The sequence below is a fragment of the Neolamprologus multifasciatus genome, chromosome 2 (assembly GCF_963576455.1).
Source record: "Neolamprologus multifasciatus chromosome 2, fNeoMul1.2, whole genome shotgun sequence".
NCBI lineage: Eukaryota > Metazoa > Chordata > Actinopteri > Cichliformes > Cichlidae > Neolamprologus > Neolamprologus multifasciatus.
In genome coordinates, this window is record NC_140440.1 from 7,805,929 (window position 1) to 7,822,179 (window position 16,251).

General features: G+C 41.7%; 1 protein-coding gene across 2 annotated transcripts in view; it reads right to left on the reverse strand.

Annotated features, from left to right (window-relative positions):
• fat4 (FAT atypical cadherin 4) overlaps nt 1–16,251 on the reverse strand; it is a 101,393-nt gene that overhangs the window by 26,990 nt on the left and 58,152 nt on the right. For both annotated transcript variants that reach the window (XM_085175621.1, XM_085175613.1), the window contains exons 4-6: nt 15,806–16,156; nt 12,477–13,399; nt 10,270–10,444 (exon numbers count right to left, since the gene is read on the reverse strand). In XM_085175621.1, coding sequence (XP_085031747.1) covers nt 10,270–10,444; nt 12,477–13,399; nt 15,806–16,156 — 1,449 coding nt within the window. The remainder of the gene's footprint in view (nt 1–10,269; nt 10,445–12,476; nt 13,400–15,805; nt 16,157–16,251) is intronic.

Genomic DNA, 16,251 nt, shown 5'->3' on the forward strand with positions numbered 1-16,251 from the left:
GGTTGTACTGTCACATCAACACACATCAGCGAAAAACACATCAAAGGGGCTCAATGTCTCTGAAACCAAATCTTTCAGGCGTCCTTCCTGGGGTCTTGGACGCTCACCGATTTAATCTCCACAGAGAGGTATCTATTTTAAGGTGCGCGGCACTGTGCGAGATATTCGAGCGAGAAGAAGTGCTATTTTCAGCAAAAATCCGACCGTTTTTTTTTTCCCAGAGCAGGTGACGAAACACGGTTTGCTGCGACCTGGGGGGATGGATTTAAATCAATAGCAGATGAAGACGAGCCGCAATGCAGAAAAACCTGAACAGAAAAAAGACATTCAGGCATCTGCCTTGCTTGAGCTGCCCTTTATAATCCATCCCTAAAAGGCACAGCGAACTGGCTAATCTATATTCCAAACATAAGCGTGAGTTTTCAGGCTTGTTACTGAAAGTCACAATATGGGATCTGGAGACATCCTTAAAAGCTTGATGCTATTTTGAGTTCTTAATGATTTCCATATGGTTTACAGTATGAATAATACAAAGACAGAGAGCACCTGAGGACTGAAAAAAGCTGAGATGTGAAAGCCGTAGGAGCTATTTTTCCCACCTCTTACATGTAGTTGTTCCCTCCCGTAGCTCTCTTCAGGAATCTGTGTGAATATGTCAACTATAATACAACCAAATAAAAACATACACGATCCCGATCTTGTATCTCATGTCCCTGTGTACTCAGCTGCTCAAAACATCAGATGCTTGAACTTGTGTACCGTGGAGGCCTGGATTTATAAGAGATAATAAAAAACATTTGGATGGTGGCCACCAAGATTCTCTCTTAATGCTCTTAAATAAAGAATCAGAGAAAAGTGGGTGCCGAGGGGTGGAGGGTCAGAAAGAAAGCTAGAGGGATTCTATGGCTTTATTGCGCAGCCAGCGTGGATTAGTTATAAATATGAGGAAATCAGGCCAACATGCTGTTATATTTTGCACCAGTTCTTCTCATTTGGAAGTCAGATGAAACATCTTTGCTGCTGCAGTCTCCCGAGATTATACGCGAGTGCTGTTGACACAATGATGCTTTTCAGTCATATTTATACGCCACTAAAAGGTTGTGTCAGAGGTTTATTCCTGTTAAAAGGGAGTTTTTCCCTTCCCACTGTCACCAAAGCGATTGCTCACAGGGTGTCATCTGATTGTTGGGGTTTCTCTGTTTTCTCTGTATTATTGTGGGTTTTTTAGTTTACAATATGAAGAGCCTTGAGGCAATTGTTGTTGAGATTTCACGCTATATAAATAAAACTGAATATCAATTGCTACTACCTTATCAGTATGAAAAGCAATATAATTTAGAGACCTGTGCATTACATGCAAATCGGAGCTCCCTGCAAATGCTCAAACTACTTAAGAGTGTGTGTGTTTGTGTGTTTGAGCACAAAGAAAATCCTCCACAGGCTCTACAGCTGCTGGGGAATTGCTGACACTGAGTTCTGGGTCCTTGTGGGCAGAGAGCACAAAAGAGATCTTTCCCTGTGAACATCAACAAATTTGAACATTACTGTGGGGCTTGGATACCGCAGCCACTTCTTTCAGGAGGGCTGGGGATTCCTCAAAAAACGAGATTTGTGATAGTTTACCGTAACATCACTTCACTGCCTGGCTTTATGATAATAAACAGACATTTGGCCTCAGGCTTGTAATGCACCCAGGTTTTCTGGTCAGAACAGAAGTGGCTAACATTGGCATTCAGAATAAACAGAGCTGAATTCCAGAAGCAAAATAAATGACACAAAAAGAGGTGACAGTAAACACATTTCATCCCGAAAGAGACCCAGAAACCATACAACACTAATTTTCAGTGACTCATTCCCAAAGCGAATCACTGAAGAGTCCTCTGCTGCTCTAGCTATACTGACTCCCGTGTTTATACCCATACATAGGCAATGTTGAATTTTGTATTTCCACCTTTACAAATATTTGTGATTATGAAAAATCCGCTTATAAACAACATTCTCTGCAGCTAGTTTCACGGGACATCTGACCACAAATTTGGTGCCAAATACAAAGAATTAACAGCGGTGGAAACATAATCTGAGCATAAAATGTAAACCGATCCCCTCTATATAGCTTCATCGCAGACCTATTATGTAATAACCACAACATGTGTCAGCAAGATTATTTAATTAACATCATGCTTTACTGTAGCTTTCTAATCCGCCTATACTTGGACCCGAGGTATCGTTTGTCTCAGCAAGTTTCATTTGACACGAATCATCATTCAGGAGGTTGTCATGGCAATAGATTAGAGCAGCTTTCGCTCCTCCTTAGGTGATCCTCTTAATTGAGGAGCGATCCAAGTCAGCAAGGCGTCTGTATCACTTTAAATTAACCAGCAAGGAGCCGCAGGTGGTAAGTAAAGTGTGTTTGACAGTCAGCAACTCGCTAAGACTGCTGTTGATCAAAGATGTTCTGTACAGGCTGGAGCTGCTGATGGCTGATAAGAAGCTCTGAGAGCTAAGTGGCTTTGTCTACCAAAGCCATTAGCTCACACCAAGAGACTTGAGTCAATGCGGGAATGATTTGTTTTTGAATATCAAGCGCGCTGCAGTATTTTTCTGAACTTAACTGATACCGACCGAGCGCAGCAGTCGCATTTCAATAGCATTGTTCCCCTCACTAAGAGAGGAAGCCAGCCAAGCTAAAACGCTAGCGCCGACTGTGTGCATCTATGTGTATGTGGAGCACACCGCCCTCATTTTAGGCATTTCATTTTTGCACAGGATGTGATGTCACAACCTGTTTACTGCCTGTGAACGGTCAGCCTTCTCTGTTGGGACCTTCAAAGACTCTGTCACCCAACACATCAGGGACTCTGGGGCCCAGGACACTGTTACACCAGCTAATCCTTAGCAAGCACAGAACAGAGACACCCCACCCCCCTTAATAAAGACCTAAACTACACTTGTGGGTTCTCAAAGCCCTCTAACGCTCCTCTGTCCAAAGCTGAACCTGCGTTGACCCAGCAGATGATAGGCATGGGCTCAAATTGAGGATTTTTCACATCTTTCTTGGTGTATCACTTCTCACAGCATCATGCAACTCCGTGCAGTTTCTGAACGTGCCTTCTTGGCCTCATGGGGCTAACTGATATCACATAACCCCCTGGCAGCTGTTACCCCCTCCAAGCCTCCTGTTCGATGTGTAAATAGTTCAGATCTATCTTGTTACATTGCGTGGGATGACAGATTTAGTAAAGGAACACTATATCTTGGCAGGTATGCAAATGTATGTAGATGACAGTTGTTTCAAATAGTTATGGCTGGCGAGAGACATTGTTGAGATTCATATGACGGCAGACTAAATAACAGGGTCAGCGCTGCAGTCGAGTAAGTCATCATCTGTTTCCGATTCTTAAATTTCCTCTGCATCCTGTACCTGTAATAGTAAGAAATCAATCCCAGAGCATTTTTTTTAAAACGTACAAAATAATCTCCGTCCATTCTTCTTTCTGTGGAGGGAGTGACTCAACAGGAGAGGAATGCTCTCCAAGAGTGCTGAGAAATGCCAGCATCTCCTCCAAACAGTCTTCGCTGGAATCTGGCAAAGCACAGGGAAGAGTGTCAGGGTCAATGATTTAGATTACTGCAGACAAGGCGGGTGTCACCTCGTGCACGGCAGGGATATGGCGAGGAAATTTGCCTGGATCTGGCAGAGCACAATTTGGCCCGCCGCTGGACGACAAATGACATCATTTTACCATGGAAAGAGAACTGGTGGAAACTTGCAGCGGGAAGTCAGCTGCCTACCAGTGGCAGCCATGCACTGCGGTTAGACAAATATTTTTTCCATTGGCAAGTCCTGTCCCCAGACGCTTTCTTTTATGTGATCAGTAGTTCTTAAGGTAAATTTTAAACTTTTATAGGGTTGCATTAACCACAGACATTAAAGACATTGTAAAGGTAATCTAATGCTATTAGCCTCCATGAAACAAAAACTATCCAAGACAATATTCAACAACATATGTACCAGCATATTTAGCATATTCACGTTGATATTAGGAAAGCGTGATCAGTTTTGTTTGCATTCATAGCACCAGTATGCCTTAAGAGCCATAAGACAGATAAGGTAATCAAGGCACTACCTTACCTCTTGCCGATGTTTGTGCCATGAGCGTAATCCTATTTCAGGGGTTAATCTCAAGTCATTTAGGAAAGCAAACCCGCCTCCCCCACCCGACACTACACTCCTGGTGAGTACAACCTCGCATTATTACGCACTGTCTCATTAAAATCTCATTCAAATGTCAAAGAAAATTGCTTTCAAAGCTACTGCCACTGACGGCTTACTATTATTTATTGTTGCACAGAAGGAATCGAGGTTTGAGCCGAGAGGAGTGTGCTGCCTCAATCAGTAAAGAAAATAGTGAACTCTCTGGCATCATGTTTCCATGAGGTGTTTTTGTACCAGAGCCACTAAGTTCTGATGTGATAACTCTGCCTTCTATTCAAGGGTTTTCTCCAATGCAAGACATCAGACCGATGGTGTTGAGATAAAAGGTTTTTATCTGTGAGCAGCCATTACACTACAGCGGCGGTCCCCAACCTTTTTTGCGCCACGGACCGGTTTATGCCCGACAATATTTTCACGGACCGGCCTGTAAGGTGTCGCGGATAAATACAACAAAATCAAACTAGTACCGGTACCAAAAAAAAGAAGATTTATTCATAACACACGTGAAAAGACCCAGGGACACCAAGTTAACGATAAAAACGATAACAAAATAACGCTGAAAACCGATAAAAACCCTGAAAACTATACATTTCACACCTGAGCCTCAACTGTCACGGCACGGTACCAAACGACTCACGGACCGGTACCGGTCTGAGGCCCGGGGGTTGGGGATCACTGCACTACAGGATAAAGGAAAAAGACACAGGCGTCAGTGCACACAAAGCAACTCAAGGCGTCGGGGGAATCTAGCTGCACCATCACCATTTAATTAAACACAGCACATCCCCTTCAGATCTAGGAATGACACAGTTGGATCAGTGACAACTAAAACAGAGTTCTCTGTTTGATATTTCACAATAACCCTAAAAGAACTTAAAGTGTTTGTTAAACTGGCAATGGGACTGACACTTAAACCTTCCCACTAATATTTCACTGCCGCATCTGAGATCACATCTAAGAGATTTCTTTCAGTTCGAATCACAACTGGGGGAAACTGGAAAAGCCTAGAATAACCCCAAGGAAGGAGTGTCCAAAATAACAAGCTTTCTGACTAAAGTAGACCAACTGACCATCTGTTGTAGCCTCCTCCATCGAAGAGATCCACAGACAGGTTTCCCCGTAAGCCTCTCAAGTCAGAAAGCATTGTCTAGCAAAAACATATGGCAGGGTCTAAGCACCTTATTAGTGTACATTACCGCTGGACAAATCACATTAACCTTTAAGAAGGTGCTGTGGCCATACTTTCTGAACTAGAGGGGGTACAAATACACGTGTTAATGATGATTAAGCTACGTGTTTTCTGACCGCCGCAGCTGCTACTAGGGTGCATGGCGCTGTTAGAGCCTCACGGGGGGTTTTGAAGGAGACAGCAGCGCTCGCCTCCTGGGAAAAGCTGCGAGTCACCCCGAGTTGCTCAGCTTAAGCCGTGCTAAGAAGAAGGTTTGAGTGTCTGTGCTGGCACAAGAGATAATCTCTTCCTTTAATATGTGACTGCCTGATGTTTTATCGAAAAAAAATGAGGAAGGACAAAGCTGGGATGTCCAAACAGCCAGGTTCATTAAAGTGGGAAGTTGAGGACAGGTTGACTTTGGGAAGACGAATGAATGTGTAAATTTATGAGACAGCCCATCTGTAGCCTGAAGCTTAAGGCTAAACGGTTAATTACGGTTTATGGACTGCGGCTAGATTGTGCTCTTAAGGGACAGCGTAAATAAAACACATCATTACTCAGGGGGGGGGGGTGAGAATTGGCTGCCAACAGGCCAAAATTGACATTTTTCTGCCTCTGAGAACCTGTTGCTTTGCGACAAAGCTTCTTTTAATGCAACCCTGTCCGGCACCCATGAAAGTCCTCGTGGAGCCGAGAGCAGGGTGCAAGCTGTCCCACTGCACAGTTTGCCAAACATAACAGAGTAAACAGAGGTTTTCTCACAGTTAACAAGCAACAGAGTGAAAGGGATATCTCAGCAGAACACTCAAAGCTGCTACCCAGCATAAAGGGAGCTAGAATATTCCTAATAATATGGCAATGTCAGTGGCATCCATCAAATTAAACCTAGAATTTTATACAGCTCCCTGGTTATTTATGGAGTGTTGCGTCTGAATGCTTTTGCATAATTTCTTCCACATATGTTACAGATACGGGTTGGCGGTTTGCAAGCATGCAAAAAAAGAAAAAAACCCTATCGACAGACACAGAGCGGAGCTTTTTTTTCATAGTTTAGGGCCCGTGGTGAAATTTAATGAAGTGATTTGCCTTTTGTGTTTTTATTACTGTGGTGCTTTTATTTGCTGTGTTGAAGAATATTTGGAAATCCCAATCTAGCACTGGGTCTGTGCACCATTCAGTGACTGCTTTCCATTTTATGGTGACACAGCAATACCAGCAGATCATAACATAGTGTGAGAGGTGGAAAACTTCTACTGCCAGAATAACTTGCTCATAACACAACTCTATAATGTTCATACATGGGCCACATAAAGCTGAAATATGACTTTGGAAAAGTGTTTAAGAGCGAAAGCATGCACTTATATTCACATACATATTACACAGATTTTCAGTAAGCAAAAAAAAAGTGCGTTAGCAATGGCCACATATAGTTCTGATGGGTTTATTTTTGAGAGAAAGTGATGTGGTAGCCAGGCTCCTCGGTGAATAAACATCATTAAAAAGTGGATCTTGCCAGGCCGAAGCACCAATCATTCAGCCCACACCACCTTTTTAATACACGCCTTCTCCCTCCTCCACAACTTACCAAAGCTATTTACACAAACATTCAGATCCTGCAACTGTTAGTGTGTACCAGAGAGTGGAAAAGAGAAAACAGGCAATAGGAAAAAACTCTGCAAGACCACATTGTTACTGCAGAGTTTTTTAAGAGCTGATCCAGAATGTTACTGCTCTGTTAAAGTTCATTTGAGGAACCTGATATTTTATTTGGCCAAGTCCTTTGTTGCCACTAGACTGCAGACTGGGTGAAACCATCAGAAATGGACCCTATTAAAGATTTTTTTATGGCAAGTGTTGGACAGTGATCTAGCGATGTCTCGGCCACGTTTTAACGCCACGTTATCAGCGTACACGCAGGACTTTGTTTGCTCCATCTATGTTTGCCTAATATGACAAAGACTGATGGATATATGCTGGCATTAAATTTTCTCTGTTGTTTTTTGCTCAAAACCTGACGACAGGCTGGAGATTGACAGATCATTATTCAACCAAACAAGTCCAGGGGAAAGAAAACTCCAGAATACTGAAGGGTTTACACGCCAGATTCATGGGAGCCATTTAAGAGCATAAAGGATCCTGCTTTTAAATAGGCATGGTCATTAAAATTCTTTATCTGCTAAGCGGTCGTTTAGCCCTCCAAAACTCTCCCCTCACCCACCAGCCAAAAGACCATATACAAACAGCGTGGCACTATGGAGCGATGTGCTGGAGGGATGTGAAAGACATGGGATTTCTATGCGCTCGTATCCGCCATAATAGGCATGGGCCAAGGGATTTACTGTGCCTTCTCTTTAATAAATGTGGTCAAACGCTCTGCATGTCAATGCGCCCCGAGGATGCTCTCACCACCACACGCAGACTTGCACAAACTCGAAGGCAACACACAAATGCACAAAAAACATATGTATGAACAAATAATCATTGCGTGTCTACTAATCTGCAGACGCAAGCATAAGCACGCAACAAATCAGTTAATCGCTAATGTAAATCAAATTAGGTCAGTTTTTATAACTTTTATTAGTTGAAAGGGTTTCCAAAAACCATGAAATGTGCATGAAAATATGTTCTCCACAACCCACAGATGCCTACTTAAAGCCATAACAGCAACATTGTTTTGCAAAAGCATTTGCGACTCTGTGGGAGATCTCACTGTTGTACATTCTTCCGAGCAGGCAAAACTTGTACATTACTAAGCAGTGGCTTGAAAATCTGACTTGCCTGCAGCTGATCCCAGATGTTGGCTGAGTAAAAACAACAGTGCTGGTGTGCGTACTCCAAACCCCAAATATCTTCATGTATCTGCACAACTAGTAAACTCAAAAATGCAGAAACAAAACAAATTCCCATAAACAAGGAAGGGAGACTTAAAAAAAAAGGAGAAGAAATATTCTGTGTCAGATTTCCTCTCTACATGATGTCTTGTAAAACACCTTTATGCAGCTTGTATGGATGCCACACGTTGTGGGGGCTGAGCACAGACTTTCAAATAATTGCAGAAGTTTACCAAATTGTGTTCTTCTCACGAGCCAGAACACATTGTGAGAAGCACCCAGTGGGCGCCTTTGTTTCCAACCATTTCATGACAGATTTCGCCGTTAGCACAACAGAGGGAGAATACAGGAGCTCTTAATGAGTTCACATGACAAGGGACCACTAAAGCAAAAATGCACAGGGACACAGCTCTAGACATCAGTGTGGAAAAAGACTAGGATCTATTTATAGAATGTATAAAGAAAAAAGCTGAGTTAGAAAGAAAGAAGAAGTTTGGGATGTAGCAGTTTCTCTTAGTCATAATCAAGTTTTTAGGGCACAATGGCTGCAGGGAGATTTTCCCTTGGATTTTACATAACAACCATGACACCAGTTTTTCAGCAAACAGACAGTCGAGATGTTTTCTGAAAGAATAGGACGCCTTTGCGTAAGAAATCCTCCGGATTTATTTTTCTCTATGTTCTTTATGTTACGACAGACAAAAGCGGGCTTTAACATGTAAAGATGAATGCGTGCGGTTGCAAATGGGTCACGTTAGACGGCAGACTTGGAGACATGTCTGCCCCATCCACCTTCAAACATTTCCTGACAGATAGCGCCTGGGAGAAACATTTCCCTCCACTGACTGAGGCCTCAAAAATGTAAGAAAATGCTGCTGGGTAATTTAGACTGTACTATGATTATGGTGTTTTTGATATTTAGATATTCTACCCCAAATCCCTCTTTCTGCCTTGGCATTGTACTGAGATGTCCTGTCAAAATATTTTGGAATTGTTGTCAGGGTTTTGAATATGGACGCAGCGTGAAGCGTACAAATGAGATCAAATCTTAATTAGCATCTTCGCTTTGTTGAGCAACTTTCTCCATGTGGCACAGATCTCACAACAGCTTACTTTGACAAAACAAAAAAACAAAACAAAAAAAAAAGATGTTTGAGCAGGGACTTGATTTTACTTGATTTATAGACAATTTTATAATAAATATTCGAATATTCCAATGATTAAATGATGAGGTAATGAATATACCGTTTAAGTGTTTTTCAAAACAAGATACTCCAGGCAACACCGAGCCAATTCTCACCAAAGTCTCTGCATAAAGTCAAAAATACACAGCATTATGAACGGTCACATGGTCAATCCAGGAATGAAACGGAACCACCCTGAGACCATGACGGCCGCACCAGAGGAGCTCAGGGAAACATATATTTAACTGGGATACCATGTGATTTGGCTGCAACGGGGATATGCATGTACTCCTTTAACTGCACATTAACTGGCCTCTATGCAATAACAAGTTAACCTTTTATCTGGCTATAACAAGCTCTACCGCGGTATCCAAATAAACAGAGGATGCTATTCAATTGAACCCGCTGAAAAGACTTCTGTGGATTAGGTCAAACAAAAAAAACACCCACTAGTTTGCAAGCTAAAAACTCCAGATTGTTTGGGTTATTGTGCCACACAAAAAGACCTCGGAGCATACTATGAAATCAAAATGCTGTTTGTTGACATTGCTGTTACTTCATGACAATATTCTTTTTCAGCTGTGTTTTGCAGGCTGATTACAAAATATTGCCTGTGCTTTGCTTAAATTCAACAATGTCCATATAGGGACATATGCAATGCTTAGTGCTCACTAGATAAACCAGATCATGGATGATAACTTGAACACGTTACACGTGGAATGAGTTCAGATGTAAACAATTGATTCTGGAATACTGAAACATAAGGCGGCTGAGCCTGCATAAAATAATCTTTTGCTTAAAAAGCGCCAAACATTTCAAGATGCTATCGGCTGCCTTCGCAGCTCGAAACCTTTAATGCAGTCATACCTGAGTCGGTGGCTGTGATCAGAAGGATGTATTTCTCTTGCACTTCCCGGTCAAGCGTCTCGGTCAGGCTCAGCTGACCGCTGGAGGACAGGGTGAACGCGCCTTCATCGTTCCCGCCGCTGAGCATGTAGCTTAGCTGATCATTTGCACCTTGGTCATCGTCTCTAGCAATAACCTGGAAATCATTAAAAAATATGTTTATTTACAACAAACAGAAAAAAATGTTTAAAAAAAATACAAAAAGCAAAAGGTGAAAAGTGCAAAATGGATCATTCTAAAGTAATTTAAGTTTGTGTTAGTTTTTTATACAAATTCCAGCCATAATTCCAATTACACTGAGAAGTCGCATGCTGCTTTTTACTACATTTATTTTTTAGATTTGATTTGCTGTTACTACTATCATGAGAACATTAGATAAAATTGAACTAAGTAAGACCTTAGAGACAAAACAGACATGAAATTGATAGGGTGGGTTGTGAAGTAGCTTGCAGAGACAGTGGTCTGTGGGCAGGCTGAAACATCTTAAATGTAGGATTTATATAAGATATGTGAATGTGAGGTGCAGAAGGGGAATAAGATGAGCCATATGCTAACAGATTAGTCAGTATATGGCAGTCAATTAATTTAAAATAAGTCTGTAATTGCATTTGGATCATTAAACTTACTCTATTAGTAATGATGCAACACACACAGAGCCTCATTAGTCAGTATTTTGAACTAAACTTTACTAATAATACTCCTTTACTTCAGTAAACACACTTTTTTTTATTTTGTAACATTTTTATTTTAATTTGATATTTCTTCTTTTATGTAAGAAAAGATTGTAATTATTGTTAATTTTTCATTATGTGTTTTATTATGTGTTGACTTTTCAATTTTGCAGCTTTATGAGACGAGTTAATTTTAACCACATAATTAAATCTATTAAATAGCTTCTTATTCCAGGCTTTGGGCACATTATCAGAATGCAAATGAAAGAAAAATACAACAGTAAAATATAAATACTTAAAGTAAAACAGTGTCCCTTTTAAAAGAAGATACAACACCTTCTTATGAATGAAAAGCAATAAAACATGTTGACTGAGATTTATATGCAGCTAAATTAACTGAATGAGGTTAGTGATGAATAATTCCTCTCAACCTATATGTCTTGTACAGGATAAGGGTAAAAGTTATCTATTTCTGTAAGTTCTGTAAAATCAGGTTCAGGTACAGGTTTTGCGTGTGCGCACTTCCATCAGTGAAGATAAAAGTTTCTTGGTCTGTATAAATAATCTTGACATTTCAGTGTGTTGAGCAAATAGACCAGTTTACATGGTTTAAAAGATCTTATATTCTTAAAATCAAAAATAAGCTGTTAACAAACTTCAATTTTCCTTTTTTTCTAATCCCATGGAGCTTGATTTACAAAGCATAACCACGGACCTCACTGAATCTCACAGTTGAGGCTTAATTACCATCACGGCGTTCAGCGGCACCATGAAGGTAATTGCTGAGGGAAGGAAGAGCATTACTTATTCACTTTGTCTAATCAGACTTTCAAAGGGAATCCACCAAGAAGAAAACCAGAGTCACACACCGTGGGCTGCTGTGGGAATTGCAGACAGACATCTAAAGTATAAAACTATTTGCCAATCTTACTCTGCTGCAACTACTCACTGGTGTGCCCAGATGCATTGTGGGCTTACCTGTGCATGTATCAGTTAGGTATAGCTACATTTTGTGGGTAAACCCACTGCGCCTGGGCCCATAACTGTATCCTCATTTCCTCACTGGGTACACGAGTGAAAGTGCAATTTGCTCTGTCACCGGAAATCTGCTGTTTCCAGTCCATTTTTTATTTATGGCTCATTTAGTCATCAGGGTGGTTAGAATGTTAATCGTCTCGTCATGCAATTTAGCTGAGTTTCATATTTCGCTGAAATCCTATAAAGCCCTAATTGAGCAGAACAAATGGTAGTTGTATATCATTCCTTTATCATTTCACCCAAGTATTTGCTGCAGCATTTAGCAAAATAAGACCACCAAACTTAGTGGTTTAGTGCCCTAATAGCACTCACACACCTGCACTTATTAAGTTAGTTTAACTACTACGAATTTGGTTGAGGCATTAAGCTTGTTAGAACCTTTTTTCACCCTGGAAGACCTTTCTGTGAATTTCACTTAATGTCTTGGCATATGAAAACAAATAAAGCCCAAAAACTAACCTGCAGAATGTTTTTCGGTAGGTTCTCAAGGTTCTCTTGAACATTGACAGTGTAAGGAGAGAGCTCAAAAACAGGTGAGCAGTCATTAACATCCAGTAAAACAATGTTGACTGTTGCTCGGTCCACCCTGGGGCTGCTGCCACGGTCTGCAGCTTGGACCACCAATGAATAGGATGAACGCGCCTCTCGTTCCAGCTGTTTGGCCACTGAGATCACCCCCGTGACAGAATCGATCCGGAAATCAGAGTTGGTGTTTCCCCCAGAGATAGAGAAACGGATCTGCCCATTGGTGCCTTCGTCAGCATCGCTAGCAAACACCTGGATGACATCGGTCCCCGTCAAGATGTTCTCCTCGATCTCGATATCATAGATATTCTGCGAGAAGCTCGGGGTATTGTCGTTGACGTCCAAAACCACCATAGTCACATCCATTGTCGAAGAGAGAGGCGGTTCGCCCTTATCTGTAGCTACGACTGTGAGCGTGTAGTTGGAAAGCTCCTCTCTATCAAGTTCCCCAATCAACCGGACATCTCCGTCTATTGTACCAATGCTGAACTTGTTACCGAACGGGCCTCTGAGGGAGTACTCCACGTAGCTGTTGGGCCCACTGTCAGCATCTGTGGCATGGGTCGTGAACACGACTGTGTCCACTGGAGTGTTCTCCTGGATGTAAGTCATCTTCTGAGAAGTGAAGGTCGGTGGGCAGTCATTGACATCCAGAAGAATGACCGACACTTGGGCAGTGCTGGTGAAGCGGGTAATGGGAGGTGGGGCTAGGTCATTTACTGTGACTACCAGGTTATAGAAAGACTGTGTTTCCCTGTCCAAAGACTTCTTAGTTTGGAGGACCCCATCTTTGGTGATGACAAAGTGGCCCTGGGGATCCCCAGATGCGATTTTGTAGAGGAGCTGTGCATTCTGGCCTGAAAAACATGGCAAGATGCAGGTCTTTAGAAGATAAAAACAATATCAGGAAGGTGAAAGTTAGATTAATCTGTTAGATTTTCTGCACCAAACCAATATGATAACTGAAAATACCTAAATATCATCTTCCATGCAGTTACTTCTTTCAAATTAAAAGACCTCATTATACACTTTGATTTTTTAAATTGAGTTTAAATGAAATTATTTGATGTGGCCTTGAACAGAAAGGACAGCATGGTGGAGGTCAAATACTGATCTCTGACTGACATCCATTGTTCTAGATATAACTGTTAGATATTCTGCATGTGTTTGAATAAGGCACTTATATACATTATCAACTTCCATTTCCACAAATTGTGCATGTGCAACAGCTCCGTGCTACTCTTATCATCCGAGTAGACAAGCTATTCATGTAAAATGACAGATTGCTATCAGAAATAAATACCACTGTAACCACTTCCTCAACTGATCGTTTTGGAAAATCCCTCTGAACTGAAATATTTATTTTAAGCGACATAACTACAATGTGAATGAATGGATGGATGCACTAAACTATCCAACCTTGAAATCTGGCCTAATCTGTACAACCGCTCTGGAAGTGGGGGTTAAAACAAGCTTAAATTGAGCATCTGTAATTCAACTCAACAAGGTATTCATGTGGAAAACGCCGCCACCTTCCCACACTCTTGTGCGCATTTATAGTGTACAAGTAATCTCTTATCAAAAGCTTGAGTGCTACTTCTATCTGAGTTTTGGCTACGCTGTCTAGAGCCAAAGTCTGGGGGTCAGGGGTCAGGGCTTAGGAAGCGCTAACAATGGCGGTGTTTTGTTTTGACAGTGCAGAGCGGCAGCTATATATCTGAGAGGACGACGTGGTCAGATTATGTGGACAGTGGAGAAAGAAGCCAGACTTTGGTTGAGAACCAGGCAGCATATTTCCCAGGAATGTAGGTCACAATAACCACATTAGGCCCGGGTGAAGTGATAATTACAGCAGAGGAGAGTAGCGGTGGCCGTTCAAATACCACACGCTTCTTCACAGACACGAAACCCACCACCTGAAACGCAGAAATAACTCCAGCCGCTTAATCACATGGTGAAGATGTTGTATTTCATCAGATCAATTACGTGCGACTCAAAATAAAAACGAAAAATAAAATGTAGGCTTGAGAGCTTCTGTGTAACCAGCTGTCATAACAAAGTGACAGGCCTCTATTAAATTAATCTACTAAGGCTAGCTCACACTTGATTTATACGATGAGAGTACATTACTGCTTTAAACAGGCCCACTGAGCAGCGTTTTTAAGTACACTGACATCACCGGAATACTTCCAGGACTTAACTTGACGACTGTGTTTTCAAGTACAGTTAAAAAGGCTCATCTTCAGACATATTTATCTTCAGCAAGTGCCAAATAGTTCCAAATGTAGCAGTGTTCAAAATATTTAGTGGCATATCAGTTTTAAGTCATCTGAAATGTTGCATAGAGTGAAATCAGTGCCACAGCTGCACTAGTATTTCTCATTTTGTCTGATAGGTGATGTTTAATATGAAACTAAGCTTACGAGAAATAAAAAATATATATAATTATAAACACTATATATAAAAGCATGGGAAAATTCCACATTGCTTATTTTAGAAGGGGACCACCACTCTACCTACTGAGGTATCCCTGCCCTTTTATCATATTTAATATGCTTACACACAATGAGGTGAGCAGCGTATGTGTTTATATATACACTACACTATATATACAAGTATATGTAAAATTAATACTTAAATCACACCTTGATTTGACAAACGAAAGAATCTTTACTGATGTAAATCTTATCATTTTTTTCTAAGAATTGAACGACATACCAAGAATCAGGGGAGAAAAAATCATCAACCCTTTGAGACCTAGACTCAAAATCACAGCCAAAGTCAAGGTTAAATATTGAAATCGCAGGTTCATCCAAGTTCTGTCATAATGTTGCTCAGTAATGTGTCCTCAGGTGCCTGTTGGATTCAGGTCTGGGGAACGTGAGGGCCAGTCACTGGGATCAATGCCTTCATCATCCTTCACCACTGCCTACATACTCTGGCCACCAGATATTATCCTGCACCAGGAGGAACCCACTGCACCAGTATAATGTCTGACACTGGGACTTTGTCCTACTACCTAACAAAAGTCAGGGTACTGTTGGCTAGCATGTGGAGGTCTGAAGTGCACCTTCACTGACCCACTACCAAACCGGTCACGGTGGCAACATACTGCAGTGCTCATCATAACAGACTCATTCACATTTGTGCTCATGTGAACCTGCTCAGACTGATATGCTGGTCCTGTGGTTGGATGAGCTAAAAAGTACAAGTCAGGTGTTAGCACATTACTATATCCTATGTAAATTCTTATATATACATACCATCATCAGCATCAGCGGCTCCCACGGTGATGATACTGGATCCAGGCGGCAAAATCTCAGAGACAGACGTGCTGTACGCGGTAGTGTTAAAAACAGGCGCGTTGTCATTTACATCCAACACATTGAAGTACACTCTGACTGTGCTGGCCTGCCCCCCACCATCCTGAGCCTTCGCTGTCAGAATATAGTACTGCTGAGTCTCGTAGTCTAGCGGACGTGTCACGTTGAAAAATCCCGTCACGGGGTTCAGGAGAAACGTCTCGTCCTCGTCGTCTTCCTCCAGCGAGTAGGTGACCTCTCCATTCACCCCTGAGTCAGAGTCGCTGGCCAGGATTGCTGCCACGATGGAGCCTGTGAGACACGGGTTGTAACACAGAGGCGAGAAGTTCTTTATGGCCCTTTCGGAAAAAAACTAACTGCAGGGGGTTAGAGAGAGGTTTATTAAT